The sequence below is a fragment of the Rhineura floridana genome, chromosome 17, assembly GCF_030035675.1.
Source record: "Rhineura floridana isolate rRhiFlo1 chromosome 17, rRhiFlo1.hap2, whole genome shotgun sequence".
Taxonomy (NCBI): Eukaryota; Metazoa; Chordata; class Lepidosauria; order Squamata; family Rhineuridae; genus Rhineura; species Rhineura floridana.
In genome coordinates this window covers 16,878,817-16,904,913 of record NC_084496.1, presented here as the reverse complement: position 1 = coordinate 16,904,913, position 26,097 = coordinate 16,878,817, and the positions used below count along the sequence as shown (strand labels likewise).

Genomic DNA, 26,097 nt, shown 5'->3' with positions numbered 1-26,097 from the left:
CAGGTCAATGTCACCCAACCTTCTCTTGTGCCCCACAAGTAGTACCTCGGTTTTATCAGGGTTCAACTTCAGCTTGTTCCTTCCCATCCATCCACTCACGGATTCCAGGCAGTTGGACAAGGTCTCCACAGACAACTCTGGTGAAGATTTAAACGAGAGATAGAGCTGAGTGTCATCCGCATATTGATGACACTGCAGCCCAAATCTCCTGATGATTGCTCCCAGCGGCTTCATATAGATGTTAAATAGCATGGGAGAGAGGATAGAGCCCTGTGGCACACCACAATTGAGAGGCCAAGGGTCTGATACCTCCTCCCCCAACGCTACCTGTCGGTACCTGTCGGAGAGAAAGGAATGGAACCACTGTAATACAGTGCCTCCAATTCCCAATCCCTCCAGGCGAAGCAGAAGGATACTGTGGTCGACAGTATCAAAAGCCGCTGAGAGATCGAGGAGGACAAGAAAGGTGGATTCTCCCCTATCTAATGCCCTCCTCAAATCATCAACCAGAGCGACCAAGGCTGTTTCAGTTCCGTGACTCAGTCCTGAAACTGTACTGTATTAGTACCTCCTGCTCGGGCTGGGACATTCAAATCCCTACCAAGATATTCATTCATTCATTCCATTTATAGCCCACCTTTCCTCCCAAAGGAGCCCAGGGTAGCAAAAACAACAATGAAAAAATAAAATACAAATTTGAAAACACCTAAAAAAAAAATAAAAACATGAAGTTCAATAGGTGATCTTCATCCAATCAGTCTCTCTCAACCTAACTACCTTACAGGGCTGTTGCAAGTATAAAATATGGAAGGAAAAATTATGTATGCTGCCTTGAGCTCCTTCAAGGAAGACCAGAATAAGGACATAATAAATAATACTTTGTTCCTGAGCTAGCATGGCCAAGTAATGTGGAACACTGCTGGACTTTGAAGACCCAAATGCAAATCATGACGTAGCCATGGACTTCCTGGGCAACTCAGACACTGTGTTCACTGCAGTTCTACCACCTTGCCCTCAAAGGAGTTATTGCACAGATGAATATAGGATTAGTAAAAGCAGTTTTGCATTATAAGTTGTACATATGAAATGTTAAATGATCAGCAGTATTTCTGTATCTCATTTAGCAAGCCTGAACTATACATACAGCAGAATGAGGTGGCAGGATTCTGAACTGGTAGAATGGATTGCTACCCTACAAGCTGAAAGTAGGGGATACCACATTTGAATGCTCCACCATGTGAATAAGTCCCCGAAAGCAAGAGACTTTTCAGAATTTTCAGGGAGGAAAATTCTAGCTGAGTAATTTTTTACTCACAGAGAATTTTAAAAAAATGCAGGAAAGCACTGTAAAGTGTAATTCCTCACTTGCAGACTAATGTGGTGCAGTTCACACTACCAACTCATTTTGCAGCACATGTCAACCAGGCCACAGAAAATTAAACTTGACAGACTCACCTCTTTATGCGGCTCCATGATCACAGTGACGCTTTTCCCTGTGACCTGGGCAAGGACTTGCAAGGAATGCATTGCTTGCTTCCTTACAGTGGAATTTGGTGAAGTCACTTCTCGTACCAGGTCATGGGTCACATGGTGGAAAGACTTTTCCTGGGCTGAGAGGATGTCTTCCGTTTTCTCTTCATCTTTTAGAGGAGTTGCACATCTGATCAACAGCTGTTCAAGGGTCGTTTTGGCCATTGCAACTGCTCCATTTGAAACCTATGCAGGTTACAGATGTGTCAGTGTGTTGACAACAGACTTGGGAGAAACTCTAAAGTACCAAATTCAGCAGTGAAGTGGCCAGTTTGCAAGAACATTCTAGCTTGAGCATGGATCAGAAGGCTTTGCAATTCAGAAAAAGAGGCAATGCTGCATATAGGGTCAGCATTGTCAAGCACTGCCAGGGGCCTAAAAGATCAGAAGGGCCCATCACCATCAAGACCCACCACCCCTGATGACATAAAAACCACAGCACAATACAGCTGTCACTTGCCTCAGCTCCCTCCTCCCCACAGTTATGGTATATCTATCATCAGCAAGTATTATGGGAGCTAAGCTGGTACTAAGCTCTAATCCAGCCACCATGTTAAATTCCCCAGGATGCAATAGCCAACATCTGCACTGCATCTGTGAAAATCTTAACATGGCAGCTGCCCACTGCAGAATGGAGCTCAGCACCAATTTGGCATCCACAGTAAGTGCCACTGCCCACTGCTGCAGTAGAGTAAACAAACCTCTGGGCTGTGATGAATGACAGCAGCAGCAGGCAGCCGTGCCACACACGGGGCAGCAGCAGCAGTCAGGGGGTTGCTGAGCAGAACCTCATTTATAGCACCATGCGCTGGCTACAGATACATTTTAAAAGCTAGAATGAAGTGGCTATTTAACATTTCTAAGAAGATTTTCAAAACAGAGCTCAGCCGTAAAACAGAAGTACCTGGAAACAGAGTACATTACAAAGCCTCGCTCAGTAAAGTTCATTTATCTTTTAATCTTGCTTTATCCATTTCCACCCTGCCTTTCTTCCCTCATGTTTAGTCACCTTGAAACAGTACTAAGTAATAACCCAAATGCATCTCTGATTTTCTATTCTACCAAAAGTAGTATTTGTATTGTTGCAGGAGCCTAAATAGGCCGTTACCCCTGCTAAGTTCAATGCTGGGAGGCCCTAACCAAACTCTCAAGACACAACAATTGATTCTTTGATTAGAAGTCTTTATTTGCGAACAAGCAATTGCTTGGAGGAGTTACATAGAGAACAAGACAGGTTGACCATGTATAGGCATGCAATACTTGACACATAGGTGGTATATAGTGTTTATGGTGCAGTGTCTTTAATACATAAAGAAACCCATTAAGGGTTAATGCAAGTAAGGAAAACAAATTCAGCTGGGACAAGGCCTGTTTTGAATGGCCATGAAAGCTTTTTTCACAGCTGTGTCTTCTCTGTAGATTACCTCATTCGGAATGACCTAGCAGATTAGATACTTATAACCGACAAACGTTTTGAGGGTGAGCTGTGTTGGTAAAAAATCTTTTAATGGGATTTGAGAATGACTGAGAAAATGAAATGGTAAGCACTATATCAATTCATCCTTCATGAAAGTCTTAACTTCCGCATTGGATGACTTTATAATTCTATTCCAAATTATTTTTGTGCAGAACAAATTGAATCTACAGAATATCCAACTATCAGTCCATATCCCAGAATATAAATATTAAGTGCTTTTTCCCTTTTGATATTCATGACATCAGCTGCACAATTTTGCATATTTGGAGGCATTCACCATATATGGCTAATATTGTTTATTATTATATTCTTTACCCTGTACAGTCAACATCCATCTGCAAGGCCATTGAGAAAGACTTTCCAGTCAAAATGCGTCTGGCCAACATATGCACTTTGAATTCTCTAGGTATTGAGTTTTGCTAATACGCCGTTGCTTAGCAGTCAATTTAGGATAACAGTTTGGTACTGTTTTGATTTTCTTATCCTCTATCTTGTATGGACATGGGTCCTACATAGAATTTGTCCTTTGGCCACTTCTGTTTTATTACGTATGTGCACTTTTATGAGTATTTTTATTTGGCAGCATACACGTTTGTATTAAAACATTTTATTTCTACATACATTATTCTCTACGTCTATACCGTAACTCTCTGGAGTAACATAGTGTACATGTTAAGGTAGATTTTAACTCAACAGTTCCAGAAATCACACCCACTTGACCCAACCCTGATGTTATGTAAAGGCAGGTAGGGGTGCAGCTGCGAGAAAGCAAGATTGAACTCCCCATGCATCAGCTGATGTGCAGGGACTTAAATCCTGCTTTGTTTAGCCTATCCCCCTATCCCTGCAGGCTTCAATATAATGCCAGATGATTGACAGGTGGGTGATACCACCCTCCTGTTAAAGTTGGGCTGCCAGGGCAAGGAAGAAAAAGATCTGGCCTCCTGGGACAAAATGGTTCCCTACTCCTGTCCAAAGAAACAACAGAATTTTATACAGTTCTCTACAAGTTTCAAGTGAAAAGTAAGAACGGGGGGGGGCTTTTATCATTAGGACCTTTCCCTTAGTGCTGTTACATTACTGTCATACACCCGGTACCACCAGGAAGAAAAAGAAGAGAGACAACTATGATTTTTAATTGCTTGGCAAGAGAAAAAAAATTATTGGGAAAGAAGCAGGCCATCCCAGTAGTCTACCTCCACCGCTTACACCCTGCTCCCACAGCCAAAACTCAGAGAATGATGACCTATATGAAGAGCAACTCTGTTTACTTCAACATCTCTCTCTTAAATTACTGGGTTTTTTTAAATAATGTTATTTGTTATTTGGTTTAATTTTTGTAAATTGTATTGCTTTCATTCATGTATTTTTATACTTGTGTTTATTTTTCTTTGTAAGCCGCCTTGAGGGCCTTTGGCCGAAAGGCGGGGTATAAATAAATTTATAATAATTATTATTATTATTGAAGCCAAATGTAATGGTTTATAAAGCAAGTGATAAGCCACCTGGGGAGGAAATGATTACGCTCATGCTTTGCATGCCGAAGGTCCAGGGTCCAATCCCTAGCACCTCTGAAGCAGAACTGGGAAAGATGCCTTAACAGAGCCACTGAAAGACTGTGTAAGCAATGATGGATTAGGAATTTGGCAGCTGATGACAGAATATTTTTAACTGTGTTTTAGAATATTTTTATTTTTATTTGTAACTGTGTTTTTGAATGTTTTTAACTGTTTTAGTATGTTTTTCTCGTTAAATTGCTTTGTTTATGTTTACTGCCCTGAGGTCCTTTGAAAGGGTAGGATATAAATTCAAATAACAGTAATAACAACGGTCTAGGCAGCTTCCTATATTTTTAATAGTATTAAATACCTCTCCTGTTAGGTCCATCATGACAAACAGTAGCGCCTTGAGGAAAGTCTGCTGATTCTGGAGAACCCAAATGAGAGGCAGCCGCTCCATGAGAAATTTAATGGACACCACTCCCCCGAGCTTTGCGTACCAGGCTTGCTCGTAACAGCAAGCACATAGGCGTTCCACAATGTATGAGAACAGGGGAAGCTGGCAAGCCTAGAGGGCACGAAAAGGACCAAGCAAAAAAGCATCGGTGAGCAAGTACTGGGTTTATTAAACAAAAGATAATGTTTGTACAGTTGGAAGTGTGCTTCATTACCCTTTCCTTCGATCCCAGAATGATGCTAGCAACATCAAATATCACAGCTAGCGCTACCTCTCCGATTTTGCAGAGTTCTTTCTCCTCATATGCCATGCAGATGGCAATGGCATCAATGAGCACCAAGGGATCCATGCCTTTGGATCCATTTTCTTCGCTATGAAACATGGCTGTACTGGGCTGGCTCCCAACCTGGTAACACTGAAGCAAGAAAGGACCTGGGATTTACAGTAAAGGGAGGAGGAGGAAACAAAAAACAAAGAGCCTTCAATTAGGTAAGAACTCAAGCGTAGCCCTTCTGGGTCAGATCAAGGGTCACCTAGTCCAGCATCCTGCTCTCTCCAGCCCAAGGATCCAACCCAATGTTTCCATGAAGCCCACAAGGGAGGGAGTGAAGGCACCAGCCCTCCTTGTTGTGTTGCCCATGCCAGCAACTGCTAGCACGGGGCAAACTGCTTCTGAATATGGAGGTTCAACTTAGCCATCGTGTCTAAGAGTTGTTGGCAGATCTTTTCCCATGAATCTGGGTAATCCCTTATTAAAGCCATCAATGCCAGGGGCCTCCACCATGTTTTGTGGCAGTGAATTCCACAAGTTAATTCCATGTGGTGTGAAGAAGTCCTTCTCTTACCTGCTCCAAATCTGCAACCAATTGTATTGGGTGACCCCACGATATAGTATTATGGGAAAGGGACCCTACCTACTACCTCATGTCCCCACTTAGTCAACATTTTTATTTCCAAATTACGTATCTATTTACAACCCTTCTTTCCTTCCCCTTATAAGAAGATTTAGGGTCAGCATACAAAAATGTAAATGAAACTATTCACACAAGCTAGTTAAAACTAGATAACAACTTGCACTTAATGATCTGAAAAATAATTATATATTTACAGGCAAATAAAAACTGCAATACTCTCATATCTTGTTCATGATTCTCCAATGCTACCTTCATCAACCTGATGCCCTCCAGATGTTGCTCTGGCTGGGGCTGATGGGGAGTTGTAGTCCATCATCATCTGAAAGGTACCAGGTTTGCAGAGGCTGATCCAACATTTACTTACCACATTGCTGGGCCACTGCCACCATAGTGTAATGCCGAATTAAGCTGGCTACAAAAGGAAGAGCACTGGGACGTAGATCTTTGATCACTGCTGACATGAATGCCCCTGTCAAGGCCATTTCAAATGTCTTACGAGCAGGTGTGTCCTGGGCTTTGTACCGATGGGAAATGATTACACTGGGAATCAACTTCTCAGTAAAACTGCAAAAACCAAAATGAAGTTTTGAGCCACCAATCAACTATTTTATAGATTTACTTCAACAAACAACATTTAGTTCTAGTCAAGTGAGGAGCAATTCATTTGGATCAACAGTGAGCTATGATCTCAATGTGGCTTACCACAGGTTAGCACCTAGGAAATGCACTTAATGGCCTGTCTCAGACCACAACCCACATTAACCATTTGAATCCAGATGTCATAACCATGCATTGGGTGCCAGTTAGCTCCCGAGCTAGGTTCATGGTGTTGATACTGGAATACAAAGTCCATACAGCTTGAGTCCAGGATATCTAAAAGATCACCTCACCTCCAACATACCCAACCAATCACTGTGTTCTGCAGGAGAGGTCATCCTGCAGATACCACTCCATCTGGAGGTCCATTCCTCACGATGACGGAATTGGAACTTTAGTGTGGTGGCACCTACCCTTTGGAACTCCCCCCATTGCATGTTAGGTGCCTTCGTTATTGCCCTTTCAGTACCTGCTAAAGCCGTTCTTCTTTCAATGGGCCTCCTAAAATCTTTATCCCAGTTGGTATCTATCTTTGATTTGAACTGACTTTATGTATGTCAAATAGGAATACGAATATGAATTTTGATTTTATGTATGTTCTGTAGTTGCTTTATATATATTTCTAATTGCTCTTAAAATTTTATATATGCTATTGTTTTACCTGTTTTTATATATGTAGCTGTTTTATATATGCCATTATTTTATATATGCCAATCACTTAGAGCTGCTTCGTGAGACGTGATTATAGATTAAATAATTAACAATCACCTCCACTATGGCAGAGATGCCAAGGCTTGCATCCAAACAGTTATGAATGCAGCCAGAGAGCTTGTGTTCACTTGTGCAAAGATCAATCTACTCCAAGCTGAAGTCTTACATGATAGTAAATCCTCAGGATGAAACTAGGCAATCAAAATGTCCACTCCATCACCAAAATGCACGAAAATTGTTTTACATAGGGATAGTATTTCTCTGACTACATCATGTTTTACAATAAAGAACTACAACCTATTTATAGCATAAGTTCAGTGGCTAAGAGAATGTGTATGAACCAGTTTCCTTTCTTACACAATCCAGTTCAACTACAAATTATCTGAGACACAAATAGACACATTGGGCTGTATCCCTTATTAGTCCTACCCAGACTCATTAAATTGACAGACCAATATTATTTATTATTTCTATTTTATTTCATTTATACCCCACCTTTCTTTTCGTGACAGAAACCCAAGGCAGCTTACATGACCCTCCTTAGCTTCAGCAGGGTGATGGCCTCATGTGCCTTCAGACCATATCCAGACCATATTAGTCATGTCTATTAATTTCAATGGGTCTACTCTTAATAGAACTAGCATGGAGTACCGCCATATGTACTGAACACAACCCGTAAAGAATTAGGCACAACCTGCCAACATTTTTACCATCCAACTTAAAATAATCTTACTTGGGATGTGCAAGAAGTTGATACAAAGCATGCTTATTATCATCCAAGCTCATCATGGCCACCAAGAAGCATTTGATCACCTCCCAGGCCTGCCTCCGGTAGTACGGCTCTGTGTTTGCACTCTTCAAACAGTCCAAGGCAGTCTCAATGGCCTAAAACAATGGAATTAATTTGCTTCAGTAAACCACAAGAATAAAAAGCTATGCACTCCAGAAACTACAAATGCACAGAAGCTGTTGTGATACCCATTGACTTAGATGGCTAAATTCATAGAGCTGTCCATCAGTGGCTCTGACAGACAAATGGAACTTCCAGATTCAGAAGCTGTTTGTGGCGTGGATATCAGTTGCTGGAGAGCAACACCAGATGAGGGCTATCACCTTCGTGCCTTGCTTGTGGATTTCATAAGATGATAAGAAGAGCCCTGCTGCATGAGTCCAGTGGCCCAATTAGTCCAGCACTATGTAGTCTAAATAAAAGGAACACGGCGGTTGGAGTCTACTACCACCCACCCAATCAGCGAGAAGACAAGGATTAAACTTTTGAAAAGCAAACTGCCAATGTTTCAAGGAGGCATGATGCACTAGTAATGGGGGAATTCAATTACCCCAATATACGTTGGGAGACAAATTTTGCCAAACACAGCCCCTCCAAGAAATTCCTGACTAGTGTTGGAGATAACTTTCTCCTACAGAAAGTGGGGGAAGGAACTAGAGGATCAGCTATCCTTGACTTGATTCTAGCCAATAGAGATGACTTAGTGGATGAAGTTGCAGTTACAGGAACTCTGGGGGAAAGTGACCATGATTTAAAGGAAGCAAAAGCTGAGAATAGCCATCTGCATATCTTGGACATCAGAAAAGCCGATTTTAATAAACTTGGAACAATAGTAAGTATGGTTCTGTGGCAAGCAACCCTAATAGGAAAAGGAGTTGAAGATAGGTGGGAATTTCTAAAAAAGGAAATTCTAAAGGCATAATTGCAAGTAATTCCAACAAGAGAAAAAGAAGACAGCAGAAGAAGCCAATGTGGCTTCACAAAAAGCTTAGAGATGACCTGAAAACAAAAAAGGACACATACAGGAAGTGGTAGCAAGACCAGGCCACAAAGGAAGAGTACAGACAGGCAGCATGAAATTGCAGGGATGGTGTCAGGAAGGCTAGAGCCAAGAATGATCCGAGGTTAGCAAGGGATACTAAAAGCAACAAAAAAGCTTTCCTCAATTACATCCATAGTAAAAGACAAGAGAAAAGAAATGGTAGTACAACTACTCAATGAGGATGGCAAAATGATAACAGATGACAAAGAAAAGGCACAAGTGCTCAATTTCTACTTTGGCTCAGTCTTCTCCCAAAAGAGGGTCTATGACCCTCCTGGGAAGTGTGAAGGGGCAGGATAGCAGCTTGAGATTGATAGACAAATGTCAAAGAATACCTAATCACTTTGAATGTGATCAAATCTCCAGGGCCTGATGAACTGCATCCCAGAGTATTGAAGGAACTGGCAGATGTCTCGGAACTACTTTCTATTATCTTTGTGAAATTGTGGAGGATGGGTGAACTGCTAGATGACTGGATGAGGGCTAATGTTATCCCTATCTTCAGAAAGGGCAAAAAAGAAGGGCCTGGGAACTGACATCGATCCTTGGGAAAATTCTGGAGCAGATTATAAAGCGGTCAATCTGAAAGCACCTTGAAAACAATGCAGTGATTATTTATTTATTTATTTATTAATTAAATTTATATCCCGCCCTTCCTCCCAGAAGACGCCCAGGGTGGAAAACAAACACTAAAAGCACTTTAAAACATCTTAAAAACAAAAGACTTTAAAACATCTTAAAACAAAACATCTTTAAAAACATATTAAAACAAAATTTATTAAAAATCTTTAAAAACATCTTAAAAAGCAATTCCAGCACAGACTAGGATAAGGTCTCTACTTAAAAGGCTTGTTGAGAGAGGAAAGTCTTCAATAGGCACCAAAAAGGTAACAGAGATGAGACAAGCATGAAGATATTATCAGATTATTTGCTAATTATCTGGTCAAGCAGATTACTAGAAGCCAATATGGGTTTGTCAAGAACAAATCCTGCCAGACTAATTTTATCTCATTTTTTTATCAGGTAACCTCCCTGGGGGACTGTGGAAATGCTGTGGACATAACAATCTCCACTTCAGCAAAGCTTTTGACAAAGTGCCCCATGATATTCTGATTAGCAAGCTAGCTAAATGTGGACTGGAAGGAACAACTGTCAAGTGGATCCACAGTTGGCTCAAAGAGTGCTTATCAACTGGTCCTTCTCAAACTGGGGGGAGATAACGAGCAGGGTACCACAAGACTCGGTCCTGGAACCAGTGCTGTTCAACATTTTTATGAATGGAGATCCAATTACTTGGATGAGGAGATGCAGGGAATATTTACCAACTTTGCAGATGATACAAAATTGAGAGGAACAGCTAATACCATGGAAAACAGAAACAAAATTCAAAGGGATCCTGATAGGCTGACAGCATTGGACTGAAAACAACAGAATGAAATTTAACAGGGATAAGGGGAAAGTTCTACATCTAAGAAAAAGAAACCAAATGCACAGTTATAAGATGGGGGATATTTGGCTCAGCAATACTACATACAAGAAGGATCTTGGAATTGTTGTTGATCACAAGCTGGGAATTGTTGTTGATTACATGAGCCAACAATGTGATGTGGCTGCAAATGTTATTTTAAGTTGCATTAAGAGAAGTATTGTTTCCATATCGTGTGAAGTACTAGTTCTCCTCCAGCACTGGTTAGGCCTCATCTTGAGTACTGCATCTAGTGGACACCGCACTTTAATAAGGATGCAGACAAACTGGAACAGGTTCAGAGGAGGGCAACAAGAATGAACAGGGGACTGGAAACAAAGCCCTGTGAGAAGATTCTGAAAGAACTGGGCATGTTTAGCCTTGAGAAAAGAAGACTGAGGGGAGATATGATTGCACTCTTCAACTACTTGAAATGTTGTCACACAGAGGAGGGCCAGATTCACTTCTCGACCATCCCAGAGTGCAGGACACGGAATAATGGGCTCGAGCATCCCAGAGTGCAGGACACGAAATTATGGGCTCAAGTTGCAGGAAGCCAGATTTCGACTGGACATCAGGAAAAACTTCCTAACTGTTAGAGTGGTATGACAATGGAACCTAGAGAGGTAGTGGGCTCTCCAACACTGGAGGCATTCAAGAGGCAGCTGGACAGCCACCTGTTGGGTATGCTTTAAACTGGATTCCTGCATTGAGCAGGAGGTTGGACTCGTTGACCTTATAGGTCCCTTCCAACTCTACTGTTCTACGATTTTACTCACAGAAGCCAACCACATGCTTATGGAAAACCCAGTAGTAGGACATGAGTGCAACAACACTCTCCCCACCAATGATTCCCAGTAACTAGCATTAAGGGGCATAATGCCTCGAACAGTGGAAGCAGAATGTAGTTATTGTGGCCAGCAGCCATCGATAGCCTTATCCTCAATTACTTGCAAAAATATGTATATCCTGCAAATTAGCATACAAAACTGCATGAAATTTTATGCAGACTTTTTTTTAAAAAATGCAGTTGTGGAAATTGGTAGAACAGCCATTGTGACTAATAGCCACTGATAGCCTGATCCTCCATGAGTCTGTGTAATCCTCCTCTAAAGCCATCGAAGCTGGTTGTCATCACTACTTCTTGTGGGAGTGAATTCCTCAGTTCAACTATGCAGTGTGTGAAGAAGTGAATGCTTCTCTCTGTCCAAATGATGCCTGGGGGCATCTGGCTGGCTACTGAGGAAAAACAGACTGCTGTCCTAGGTGGACCCTGGATCTGATCCACCAGAGCTCCTCCTATGTTAACAAAATCTCAGATCTGAAGTGGCATAAACACACACACACACTCTTTCTCTATTTCAGTAAAGCATGGTCCTCCACATCTAGACCTAAGGGCATCTACAGTTTTACTGCATTTATTTCTTCCACCTCCTCCTCTGCAATTGCTCTACACAATGTCCTGCAGTATGCAAAAGTCTTCTTCTTTCTAAAATGTTCTGTGTTCCCTCACAAGCCTTCTCTAAAGAGTTAAGCAGAAAGCAAGCCAAGCATATTGCACAATGTAAACTGCAAAATGCTACTTTAAGTACCTCATAAAGAAGATCAAGCTTTCATACAAAAAAAAGTCATGCCACAACAACAAAAAAGTGCTCTATAAATGAGATTCGGGACCTTCATCTTAGAGCTCCAGACTAATTTAATGACAATTTACTGGAGTCCTTTCATGGGAAGGGTGTGGAGCCTCAGGTCCAGGAGCCAAATCTGGACCTCCAGGCCCCACTATCTCGCCCTCAAATCTCTCCCCAGGCCATGCTCCTCACTGGCCCTACTTCATATCCTCCTTGACTGTTTTTGCCTGGCTGGAATGCGTCCTTGAACTCTGATCAAGCCTCTTGTTGGCCTGGATGGAGAATAGAAAAGGGTGTGTGAACGTATGTAGAAATTAGCCTAGCGTACACGGGTAAAATTTGCATCTGTTGCTCTACCCCCACTTTTGCATCTGGCTCCACCCACCACTGGTATGTGGCCCTCTGAAGGTTGTCCAAAAGGGAATGTGGCCCTTGGGCTGAAAAAGCTTTCACACCCATTTTACAGCAACCATTCTGTGAAGCTCCAGAGCTCATGGTTTTGCCAACCAAAGGCAGCCCAATAAAAGATTTGACTTACTGTCTGATATATACACAGAAGTATGTTTTAGCTGTAAAATGAAAAAAGCAGGCCCCCCAAATTAGGACATTGATCAAATGTAGCCTGGCTGCAAAATTCATTTCAGAGCCATGAAATAAGAAATTTCATTGCCTAACCGATTGTGAAAGGAAATCCAATCATCCATGCTTAAACGCTTAATATAAAATTATGTAGATAAAGTGACCTTTGAATGCTTTGGACTTCCCTCTCTCCACCTCCATCCCCATCCCCCTTGTTTGTAAGGAAAAATCACCTTTCCAGTCATAAATTAAACTGGTCTTACACAACCTTTATCAAGATTCCAATGAAAAAACAATGAGTTTTCCACAGACCACTGAGGTGGAACTTCTCTCACTATATAAGGCTAACACAAAAGATAGATTTCTTGTCTTGACACTTCATTCCAATTCTTGAGAGTTCAATGGTTTTTATTCCTGGCTCCAAGGATGCATAGCGTAAACAGAGATTGCTTCCTAGTCAACCCCCGAGAAGCCAGATGGGTTTTTCTTAGTACAGGTATGTCTAAAGCACTTTTCATTTTGTGACTGTCTCTACCAAGACAGAATTCTTTCTAGTCAATAGGAATATTCTATGGAAAATGATGCGGTAGTTGAATTCAGAACTGCATAGAGGCAAAGGTAACAGGTAGATAAATTTAACCAGAAAGGTTTCACTTACTGTCTGGCAACAACGAGGTAAAAATATCCTATCTCTGTAGGTTAATTAGTCCTATTTATAAGCATTAAATGTGGAGGAAGAAAAGAGGCCAAACTGGATCAGTGGCTTAGACCTTGTGACTTGCCTATACCAGTCAGTGATTTAAGAGTTCACAGCTGGGAATTGGACCCAACAACCAATATGATAAAAATGCTAACTCATATAAATGGAAAATTAATTTCCAGGAAAGCTCCAGCCTCCCAAGTATTTAATGCTAAATACCCAAAAATGCAAGCAGTTGTTTGCCATAGCCTATTAAGCTCTAAATACTAGCTCAAACACTGTAGACAGCAGAGCAAGACTCTCCCCTCATCCCCATTATGAGATCATCTGAGAATGCTCATTTGAGCTAATCATTTGCAAACCAGGTTTACACTACTATGGAAGAAAGACGAGCTCTAGGTAGATGCCCTACAACTATGCAACAGTGGATTTAGATGGCCCTCAAGTATAACAGAATTATAATGCAGTCTGCATAGACTCAAGAACACAATCCCAAACATACTTACTAGCAAGCAAGCCCCAATTTAACACAGTGGGGCTTACTTCCAAGTAAGCATACACAAGATTGAACTACAGGATTCCTAATGAGTTCATTGTAATTTCTGTGTAGCTTTTCAAGCCAAAAATAGTAACTCAGTAGTTCCTCCTATCCTCATGTTTCACAAAGGCTCCAGCAGACATCAACAGGATCTTAAGAAATTTCCTTAGCATAAATAGTCTGCTGTCAGTCATCAATGGACCAGACTTCCCCAACATGGTGCCCTCCTTATGTTTTGGACTACAATTCCCAGCAGCCCCAAGCATGGCCAATGGTAATGGATGGTGGGAGCTGTAGTCCAAAACATCTGGAAGGCACCAATTTGGGGAAAGCTGCAATGGAAGCACTTCTAAAATATTTACTGAAAGGCAGAAAAATTAAACCTTACTTTCTCCATTGGGAGCTGAATAGATGCTTTGCAGTCAGAGAACTCCGCTGTAATACTAGGGCCTTGAATCTCAGTCACAACATACTGCAACTTCTGGGATTCCTTCAGCATTTTTCTGTTGCTTCCACCAAATTTGCCAAGCACACGATAAGCAACATGGGAAATGTTCTCAGCAGGATTACGCAGCGTCCGCCACAAAGCCTTGGAAGCAAGTTTAAAACATCCATGTGTGGTTTAGAATGGTTTCACTTCTAAAAAGTGTTCTGCACTGTACTTTTTAAAACTTTATTTTGTAAACCACCCTGGAATCATATTTGCTCAATTGCAGAATAAAAATGCCTTAAGTAAATTTTTAATTTGGGAAAGGACCTTAGGTGAGTGATAAAGCATCTGCTTTGCGTGCAGAAGGGTACCAAGGTTCAAACCCCTAACATTTCCAGATAGGACTGGAATATCACCTGTCTGAACCCGGGAGAACTGCTGTCAGTCAGTATAGACAATACTGAGCTAGAAGAACCAATGCTCCGACTCAGTATAAGGCCGCAGAGGTTCCCAATTTTCAAAATAATGAACATGGACTCTTTCAAATGTCATTTTTAAAGGGGAGTAAGGAAAGACCCCCAAAATGGGCAAGGTATTCCCTACTGTAAGTCAACATTTATAAAATAAGTCAAGATTTTCTCTCCTCCATCACCCTCATCCAAAAGGCAAATATTAATATTTCCACATGAATATTTTTCTAAGGTGCAGAAACCCACATTTTCATTCTAAGGGGGAAAATCTTCACAACATTAACACCTAATACTAAGGGGAAAAAATGGCAAGACATCAGAGAAAGCCTTCAAATAATTCAAAATACAAGCAACACACAACAAGCCATCTCAAAGACAAAGGTTAATATCATTGTCATTTCAGAACAATGTAAAGCTTGCTTTGGAATAGACCAGGTGAGAGGAGCCTTAGGCCCTCCAGATGTTGCTGAACTACCCCAACCTTGGCCATGCTTGCTGCAGCTAGGGAGAGTTGTAGTTCAGCAACATCTGGAGGGCCAAAGGATCCCCATACCTGTAATAGATTGTTTTTTTTAAAAAAAACTTACATTTTACACATAACTAGATTAACCAGCCACTTTGCTATTACTAAAGATGAAAGGTAAAAGAGGATTCCATCTCTGTTTATTAGGAATGTTTCTCCATGTTGTATCACAATCAAAGAGATGACTTAACGTTAAAGCAAAGCTGCCCAGATAAGTGAGCAAGCACTGACCTCTACAGGTCCTTTCAGATAACTGCATCTTTACCTGCATAAGCTCTGCTCGAACAGGTTGAATGTGATCATACAGGAAGTCTGGCTGCAGATTATCCACACATAATTCTAGAGTCCGCAGACCCTGGCTGACCAGCGTCTGAGATCCATTCAAGGCTGATACCAAGGGATCCATCAACATTGGCAAATAAGGAAGGAGGGAGCTCAATCGAACTGGGACAGTGAGACAGAGCTCTACAAACAAATCCTTCATATGTTGCTTGTGCAGGCCACTTTGCAGCATGTTCAGTCCTGAAATGTGACAGGTGGTATCAATAAAATCCCAGATTTACTAACAATTATTACATAAAGATATATACATGTACACACCAGAATCTGCTCTGACCTTGCAGTAAGTTTGGTAACAATGGCAAGAATTCCTGATACAGGAGATCATGGCTACCTCCTCCAATAGATCGGAAGAGGGCTCTGAGCAGCAAGAAATAGTTGTAGGGCTCCTTGGCGGTCTGTGCAAGTTCCATGGAGCTGTTCACTATCTTGTGAAGGTGTGGCTGTGAAAAGAAAAAGAATCTGGTTTGCTTAAAAGTCCACACATTCTGTCAGTTTCTTTTTTAAAAAAACTTCCTGGGATGAAGGCTCTTCCATGGGTCACTGGAAATGTTAAATATAAACATAACTATATAAATGTAAATATACAACTGAAAAAGTTTCATAGTCCTGTAACAAATGCCAAGCCACGTGTTCATTTGACTTGCACCCCCATCTTGGCACTTTGGGTAATCGTTATCAAGGCAAAAGGAAAGGAAAGCAGAGAGCAGATTTGGGCTTCTCCATCATTCCCCAAAATGCCATTTCCCCACCTGCCCCCCATTTTCATTTTGTACTTAATATCCAACCTGCAGAAAATTTTTGATGAACTTGAAAGCTTGCTTAGCACTTGGTGATTTTTGATTATTCTGATATAGAGGTATAACATTATTATCATCATTGTCAACAGCATTTTCCTACAGGAAAAAAGTTACCAGAAATTATGTCTGGTAACTGTAAAACATTGCCTTGTTCAGTTCCTTAATTAGAAATGTGAAGGCTTGGGGGGGGGGGGAACTGAATTTATTTATTTTTTAAGTTTTTTCCCTGTTTTTTCAATTTTTCCAGGGAAAGCAAAAAAAAGGAAGAAACTCAAGGAAAAAACAACCTATTTTTCTCCAGGTCTTCACATCTCTATTGGCTGCTTTCCCACATCACAGTAAACCATAGATCATGGATTACTATGTGCAAGCAAATCACACCCACTTCACTCTTCCCCATTCACAATGGGAGCAAACAAACCATGGTCCCTGGGTTAGTTATATAACAAACCACAGAACACGGTTTGTTTCACTCCCAGCAAACCATAATCTGTAGCCAAGAATTGCTGCCCTGGACTCCTCCTGGGAGGAAGGGTGGGATATAAATCTAATAAAGAAAATAATAACAAATAATAAACAAAAAAAAATGTTCTTTGTTGGGAACAACACAACCATAATCCCTGGTTCAGACATAACACTAAGTCAGGAATTGTGTGGTTTGCTTCCTCAGCATTCCAGCAAGGAGACAACCAGCCCAGATAGGCACATTCATGGGAAGCCATCACAGTAGGGCCCTACTCATACGGCAGGTTACGTTCTGGACCCCCGCTGAAAAGCGGAACTCATTGAATAGAATGGTGCGCGGCACCCAAAAACCGCTGTAAAAGTGGAACAAGTGCTGTATGAGTGGGGCTTTAGTCTAATTGCGTCTAATTGAGACCGCAGCATTAGCGAAGCGCCGTAAAGCAGGGCCCTACTGTATTGTAACATGTGAACTGGACCGAAAAACACCACACTCGGGTTTTTAAAAAAGACAAAAAGAGAGCATCAAAGGCAGCTTGATATCTTCCTAGGGCATGGTCTGAAGGTACAAAATGCAGCAACCTTACTGAAATGAATTTAGCTTTGGTCTGTGCCTGGATGGAAGACACATGCACAGACGCATCCCCAGAACTATATGTTCATGGCCTTAAATTCTATCAAGGTACTAAATGACAAATTTGTGGACAAATGTTGGGGAAGGGCTGTTGCTTTCAACCCTTGCTTGTTGGCTTCCTGAGGTATCTGGTTGGCACCACAGAATGCTCAATCCCCAGCATCTCCAGATAGGGCTGGCAGAGAATCCTGTCTAAATTTCTGGAGAGTGACTGCCAATCAGGGTAGACAATACTGAGCTAGATGGACCAGTGGTCTGTCAATATAAGGCAGCTTCCTATGGGTTCTATCCAACTCACACTTACTCAGAGTAGACCCACTGAAATTAAGTCCCAAGTTAGCTATGTCCATTAATTTCAATGGGTCTACTCTGAGTAAAAGTGGGTTAGATACAACCCAATGCTCCTAAGATGAGGACTTTTAGTGTGATGCAGGATATGCATCTATGTTTGTAATCTATGATGATGATGATGACAAAAATAATGTAATACCACTATATTACAGGAACTAAAAATGTTCTTAAATAACGTATGGGTCTGCTGTTTAAAAAGGGGGAATCAAAAATGTGAGTGGTCATGAACAAGTCCTAGGGGTCTTTGCATGCAGCCAATGCTCTCCACCCCAGTTTTTATAGCACTTCATGCCATTTGTTATTATTTTTCCTTATTCCCTCATACAGCAGAACTGTACCAACTGGACACAAAATGCTCCAGAGATCATGTGATTAGCACACTAATATTTGAGTCTCTTCTGATCGCTCTACTTGAGGGTTCTAACAAGGCAATTACCGTGCAGGTGGCAAAATTTCTGAACCTGGCCATTTTAATCAGACCCTGTAAGATTGTAAATGGCAACTAACTCAACTGGATTGTTTTTTTGTCTGCTTTAGTTTCTGATTTCAAGCATTTTTATCTTTTTATTTTTAATATTTAATACCATGTTTTTGTATTTGTGGTCGGTCGATTGTAAATAAAGATTGTTGTTATATTTGGAATAATGCATCCTTACAAATGCGGAAGAAATTAAAAGGCCTGTGCAAGCTGATAAAAAAAAAGAGGGGGAGGAGACAGACTAAGCTCAGGTACAAACTTTGAGATAATTATGGATTTTATTAACATCTAAAGGCCCGAGACCTTGATTCAAAATTGCTGTGCATAGCTTTCATCACTCAAATTAAATTGTCTACTCAAGGCCACACCATCAATTCTTGAAAATCAAATAATTTAACAGGCATGGAGTGGCGGCAGCAGCATATCACACATTTAAATTGGATTTGCAGTTTATAAAATGAAAGTGACCTTGATTCTGGCAGCAGAATAAAGAGAGCACAATGCATCAGGCACAGGATGCGGTACACATTTTGGATTTCTTTACAAGACAGGAAGTGATTGGGTTAAATTATTAATCCACTAATAATCAAGAATTCCTGGCAGATAAACAAAATACTGGACTATATTTTTTAAAATAGCAAGTTATCAAAACCAAAGTCCAATAAATAATGAATATAGTGCCAATAAACTCTCAATGGAAGCAAAACAGATTTATAAACATTGGCCAGGAACCAAAGAATTACTTAGGTGCATCTAAGGACTTTGGTGTGGTGAGAATTTTTGACTGTTTTTTTATTTCTCTCTTTGAATAGCAGGCTTTCCGATTGCATATTCACAAACTGCTTTTGGCTGGTCTGCTTTTTTTTAAAAAAATATGCTTTTAAAAAATCAGATAATAGGAACATCGAGAATGTGTAGAGGAGGAAGGACTGTAGCTCAGGGGTAGAGCATCTGCTTTGCATGCAGAAGGTTCAATCCCCAGCATTTCCAGGTAGGGCTGGGAGATAATCCTGTCTGAAACCTGGAGAACTGCTGCCAGTCAGTGTAGACAGTAATGAGCTAGATGGACCAATGGTCTGACTCAGTATAAGGCAGCTTTCTGAGTTCCTACATATTTTGGCTTTAGCCCAGCTATCATGTTGAATTTCTTCACTACCATGATATAAATTGAGTTGTAGAATTTTTTAAAAAAACAAGTAACTAGAGCATAGTCATTACTTTGTGCTACATTATATTTTATAGTCAATGGTGAAAACAACAAAACTGGACTAAAACTGCTTTTAGAAGCCCCCTCTATTTTAGAAGAGGCTTGCAGTGTAGCCTGATACTTGAACAAAAGCACCCTTAGATGAAAAAAAGCCACCATTCTTTGGATCCAGACTATAACCTTGAGGTGCATCTCCTTAACAGTGCAAGCCTGCATGGCTACTAAGAAGTAAGCCCCACAAAAATTCAGCAGGACGCCCACCAAGCTGCTTGTGTTTAGGACTGCAGCCCAAATGTCATTATTTCACAAGAGCTATGACAAAATATATTCAAAATGTCCATATATATATATGCAATACAGTTCAGAAGTCATCCCCAGATAGATAAAGGGGAAATTGCAATTTCTGCCTGTTCACAAATTTACCTTCAGCATCTGTTCATTTTCTGCTGCAAAGAGTGAAACTGAGCCGAAGACTAACTTGAAAAGTTTGAGATACAGGTTAGAGAGCTCCACATTGGAGCCCATCTCAGGCAACCGATCCAAGAGATACTCCACCAGGATGGTAGCAAATAGAGCTGAAGTAGTAGGGTTGGCCAAAAAAGAATTGGCAACAATCTGTTAAAAGGGGAACATACAACAATTAGAAACAACCGCTAAGTGATTTTTTTTAAAAAAAACATAATGATATCAGTCACTGAGTTGATTTCAAATTATTTTCAAGCTGCTTATCTTATTAGAGGTTTCATTTCACTGACATCCCCACACCCAGCCATTTAATAACACAAAAAGAGAACAGCAGTATCAAGCTGCGTATCAAATAACAGCTACACCAAGTCATTGTCTATTTGAACACAGTGTCCATGCACTGGTAATGTCAAGCCTGGATTACTGCAATGCACTGTATGTGGGGCTACTCTTGAGGTTGGTCCAGAGACTGGTGAAAAACGTGGTGGCTAGATTTCTTGTGGGGGCAAACTACTGCCAGAGTAAAACATCTTACTTGCAGGACTTGCACTGGCTGCTAATTTGCTACCAGGCCAAGTTCAAGGTGTTGGTATTAACGTGTAAGTCCCTATACAGCTCAGGACCAGGTTACTTAAGAGACCAGCCTATCCCTTATATGCCCAGTAGGTCCCTACAGACTGCAGGAGAGATTATCTTTCAAGTTCCAAAGAGATGAGAAGCCTAAACTCACTTTCACTGTGGTTGCCCCTGTTCTGTGGAACAGCATTTGTATCGAGATACAGCAGGCGCCCACTATCTGCACTTTTGGAAACAACTGAAGACATTTTGTTTGTGACAAGCTTTCCCAGCTAAATGAATAGGTCTCTGCCATGCTGTATTGTTTTTGTTTTAATACATTTGCTGTTATTTTTCTGTGCTTTTTAAAACTGTTTTTATTATATTTTGTACATTGCCTTAAGACATATATGTGGAAGATGATTAATAAAATAACATTTCCAGTGCTGATGAGATATTTCCAGTTCAATTTAGTGTAGTTTATTGCTTAAACTCAACCTTTGTCAACCTGGTGCCCTCTAAATGTTTTGGACTACAACTCCCATCAGTCATGCTGGCTGGGGCTGATGGGAGTTGTAGTCCAAAACATCTAGACAGCACCACCTTGGCAGAGGCTGGGTTAGCCATAAAGGAGATTGTTAAAATGCCAGTGTTATGAAACTAAGCAAACTTCAAACCAAACAGAAAGTTTTGCAGTGGCTTAAGCTACTGTAAGATGCACAAAACATACTACCTGAAGGGCATAGTTCTTAGAGATTCTTTCGACCATGTAAGGAACTGTTGTCTGGAAGATTTCTTTAAAAGTCAGAGCATTCATCATTGTGAAAACACCAGCAAAATGCTCCAGGACCTCCTTCTCCTCTTTCATCCTGACTGTCTGACAATTTGCAACTCGAATATATGTCTGCCCATTTCCAGCGATCTGAACCTTTTAGAATGGAGAAATGAGACAGAATTCAAGTCAACATACTTCCCCCCCACACTTGTACTAGCTTTCTCTCTCAAAATATCTGAATTGACTAAAAAGATGCACATTTTAAAACAACCTCAAGGAATAGGCCACACAGATTAAAGTTAGAGTGAAAAAAACTCCAGTTAGGATACATACCTGATAAATATCCAAAGCCTGCATTGCATATTTGACCAGCTTTATATAGATTTGCGTCTCTTTAGGTTGCAGCTGCTTATTGGGAATGAACTGTGCTTCTAAAAAAAGAAAAAAATTGAAAGCAGAATTATTGTTTTACTGCTAACATGTACACTTATGTAATAAAATGACAAAGATTAGGACTACCAACATTTAGTGGATTCATCAGTTTAATGTTTAATTTTTTAAAAAACGGTACCCCCAATTAGGCAGCACATTTAAATAAGCATATAATCGTATTCAACTAAGTCATACTCAGAGTAAACCCACTGAAATTAATGAACCTAGGTTAAAGTCCATTAATTTCAATGGATCTACTCTGAGTAGGATAAGTGTTGAGTATCACCAATTATTTTTAATACAAGTGGTACATTTCTTTTCTATGAGTGTGCTGTTCACCACTTTGGGGCCTTTGAGTGATATAGACATAAACCATAATTTAACAAAAACTGCAGACAGCAAACGTAATCTTAGGAATTCTCTCACCTCCTACCTCACCTTAAGAGGAATCATCTCTTTTATGATATAGGCATGCATCACTTGAGCACAAAGTATGCTTCTTGTTTCAGAAATGTTTAGAATAAAAAAAGGGGGGGGGAATGCCAAGATGCTGAAAAATGAGGTGTTTGTTTTCAAAAAGAGCCCAATGCATTTCGGCCACTATATTGTCTGGCCTTTGTCGGGGGATGGACTGGTCTGTAATATTCTTTTCTAGTAAGATTGCTTGAAATGACAGACTAACATCTCATTATTCAGCATCTTGGGATTTCCCTCCCCCCTTTTTTTTTATTCCTGGCTTTTGGATGCTTGCCACTTTCTGTGTTTGGTTTTCAGAAATGTTTACCCATATGCACATTTAAATAAATAGACCAGTTAGCTAACTAAACCCTATACGATTAATTCCTTTAAAAAAATTAATTGGGTTGCAGCCCCCTAGCAAAAAAATAACCATAATTAGAAGCATGCAACATTACCACCAGGAGCTTTGCAAGAGGTGATGCCCCATGTAATAGTCTTGACGCCACAAACCAAGGTTTTTACTAAGCTTCGGCAATCAGTGACTTGGAATGTCTGCTTGTCTTCCTTCTCCTTCTCCCCTTGCTTTTCAAAGACGGGTCCTGAGACAGGGGCCACAGGAGTGGTTGGAGCAGGGGATGGAACAGGAACTGGTGCTGTGTTTCCTCCAGCTGGTACACCAGGCAATGCTGCTTCTCCTGCCCCAAGTTCAGACTGCGGTTTGCACTTTTTAAAGATCACGGAAAGCTGATAGCGTGCAATGGTGTGAAATTTCAGGACAAACACCTGAAGCACGAGAAGAGGAACAAAAAACAATCATGATCACAGTAAAGAAAAGTTCAACACATGCGTAGGTTCAGCTCAAGAGTTATGTCAAACCAGACTACAACTGAGCTTTGTGGAATAAGCCATAATTCCCTCCCTCCTCTAGGAGGTAAAACATTGATTGTCATTACATCCAGATGGGCAAACTATGGCTTGCACTTGCCCGCCAAATCATAAAGCAGCTTCATACTGTCTTTTGCAATTTCTTGTTTGGGAAGGGGGGGGGGGACAAATGCAAACAATAGTTTACCCATCCAGATGTAATGACAACTGATGATTGCCTCCGAAACTGAAGGAAATTGCAGAGCACAACAGAAGAGAATGCATGAGCTGGGGTGTCAGCCAGACCAAGCTACTATTTCCTTTTTAATTATAAAGCCACAAGAGTGGCTCTATTCTAGTCAGCATGGATTTTTCACATTCTGCAGTGTTAAATTGAAAATACCCCCATGCCATTCTGATGTTACCCATAAGCTCATTTCAAAACAAAACCTTACAAAACTTATAGTCCTGAACTCAGAAACACCCTTTAAATTTTCATGGCGATACACAAAACAGTCAGAGGGAATCAAGAGTTTGAAATGTAAAAAGAGAGAAAAAAAGACCCCTTTTAGACTTATTTCTCTCAGAGTTCTCATAATTTGTTGAAACTAATTAAAAATCAGCCATGTTCACAGGGCACCTGCAATCCTATTACTGACCTTGCCCCATACTCTGACCTTCATCTTCTTCAGTTTAAAAGTTTAAAAAATGCCTGGCTGGTTGTTAACTACACTTCCCAGGATTCTTTGGGAGAAGCCATGACTGTCTGATGTGAAAGAAAGGTCTGGTGTGGACATGGCCAGAGACAGCTTTGGTTTAAATTTGGATGGGAGGCTACATGTGCCTGCTGTAGAATAAAAAGGTGGGGGAAACCGTGAAAAAAATGCTACTATTCACAATGTGTTCCTTTTGGAAAGGAATGGGGCTTCCACTCTGCCCAGTGACCACCTATCCAATCTCCTCCCATTCCTCCCTCCCCCTTCTGCCCCTCCCCCAGGTCAGTTTCACCTATCCTAATCAGGATTGCACAGTAGTACATCCTACTGAACTCAAAAAGCATGCAAATGATCAAACCTGACCTGCCCTCCTCCTCCCTCCTATCCCCTCCCTCTTGCCCTTTCCCTCTCCCTTCCTTCACCCCTCCCCTTCCAATCCACTCCTTCCCCTCCCCCTTCTGCTCCCCTCTCCCCCCTTCCTCCTTCCCTCTACTCTCCCCTTCCCCTCCTCCTCCCCATGGTCAGTTTTACCTATCCTAGTAAAACCCGCTAAACTCAATAAGCATACAAATGATCAGACCTGCCTTTCCCCTACTTCCCCTCTCCTCTCCCTTTCCCCTCCTCCCCTGCCCACTCCAGGTCTCCCTCCTATGGTCAGTTTTACCTATCCTAAGCATGATTGCAGGGGAGTAAATCCCACTGAACTCAATAAGCATACAAATGATCAATCCATTCTCAGCAAGCTTGCACAGGATCCCATTTCTTACCTCCTGGATTAAAAAGCAGAGAAATAGGCAAAAAACCTTATGGTTTAAGAACGTACCTATAGCCCGCATATATTTTCCATCAAACTTTAAAAAGCAGGCAAATTGGGCAGCTATAGTGAATGCACCAGGGAAGCAGGAGACCTGACCTCCTCTCTGAGATATGATACTGCCCTACAAATTTGTCAAAATGCAAACGCAATTTGAGTTGGTCTTTCACAGTCCAAGCCACTTCCTGTGTAGCTTGGAAGAATTTGGTAACCTGTGCCTCTGAGCATAGGGTGAGTGGTGGCAACACCTGCAATCAGCCCAGATAACAGAAACAAGACAAGTGCTGTGCTGATCTTGTTTTAGCAGGTAGGAAGCAACAATATTAAAACAGTTGATATCGTTCAGATAGTCACTTTAAATATGTGTGATTTTCGTTGTAATTTTAGTGAAGTTTCCTATAGTAAATCATTCTCTTTTGCTTCTGTTTCTGTGAATATGTGAAGTACAGCAACATTTTGCAACACTAAAAAAAAGTTCCAAAAACAATGTGGAATAATGGCACTGACTTTTCTGCAGAATAGTTTCTAATGGATCATAGAATCATAGAGTTGGAAGGGGCCTTGTAGGCCATCGAGTCCAACTCCCTGCTCACAGCAGGAAATCCACAGCTAGAGCATCTCCCTCAGATAGCTGTCCAGCCTCTGCGTGAAGACATCCACCGAAGGGGATCCCACCACCTCCCTAGGCAGTTGGTTCCACTGCCGAACTGCCCTTACTGTCAAGAAGTTCCTTCTAATGTCCAATCTGAATCTACGCTCCTGCAACTTAAAACCATTAGACCTAGTCCTACCCTCTGGGGCAGCAGAGAACAAATCTGTACCCTCCTCTATATGACAGCCCTTCAGGTACTTAAAAAGTGCAATCATGTCACCCCTCAGCCTTCTCTTCACCAGATGGAACATGCAAAGTTCCTTCAACCTTTCCTCATAAGGTCCTCCACAGTGTCAAGCATCCATGGCCATAAAAAGAACTGAGGAAAAGGGGGGGGGGAGAGACACCAAGATTCAATGAAACATTTTATTCATCATGCTAAAATAAAACATTCCATAATCCATTTTCTGTCTCAGTTTTCACAAGATAAAAAAGAGGAAGGTGAAATATATTCATAGCAAAATTCTAGGTGTGCTCTATGTTTTTAATTGACCATGCCCACCTTTCCTGAACTGGAATAATTTAAGCATAGCAGGCTGAAAATATGCATCTTGGGCTGGCCACGTTTGTTTCTTCTAACAGCTAGAATCATTGCTTAAGTAGCAACATATTGTAATCCATCTGATTTTACATCAAACTGCAGTTTCAGATTCAACTGTTAATGCGCTCAAAATAGAAATAGAGCATAAACTCCAGTTTGAAACACAAAAGGCTGTCTTCACCATCATATGACATTGACCA

At 41.1% G+C, this 26,097-nt stretch overlaps 1 protein-coding gene across 3 annotated transcripts in view; it reads right to left on the bottom strand.

Moving 5' to 3' along the window:
• TRRAP (transformation/transcription domain associated protein) overlaps positions 1–26,097 on the bottom strand; it is a 321,632-nt gene that overhangs the window by 266,973 nt on the left and 28,562 nt on the right. For all 3 annotated transcript variants that reach the window (XM_061599260.1, XM_061599263.1, XM_061599262.1), the window contains exons 15-26: positions 22,766–23,093; positions 21,753–21,850; positions 21,378–21,572; positions 20,048–20,239; positions 15,970–16,135; positions 15,619–15,875; positions 14,319–14,519; positions 7,919–8,070; positions 6,242–6,441; positions 5,178–5,395; positions 4,877–5,074; positions 1,456–1,716 (exon numbers count right to left, since the gene is read on the bottom strand). In XM_061599260.1, coding sequence (XP_061455244.1) covers positions 1,456–1,716; positions 4,877–5,074; positions 5,178–5,395; positions 6,242–6,441; positions 7,919–8,070; positions 14,319–14,519; positions 15,619–15,875; positions 15,970–16,135; positions 20,048–20,239; positions 21,378–21,572; positions 21,753–21,850; positions 22,766–23,093 — 2,466 coding nt within the window. The remainder of the gene's footprint in view (positions 1–1,455; positions 1,717–4,876; positions 5,075–5,177; positions 5,396–6,241; positions 6,442–7,918; positions 8,071–14,318; positions 14,520–15,618; positions 15,876–15,969; positions 16,136–20,047; positions 20,240–21,377; positions 21,573–21,752; positions 21,851–22,765; positions 23,094–26,097) is intronic.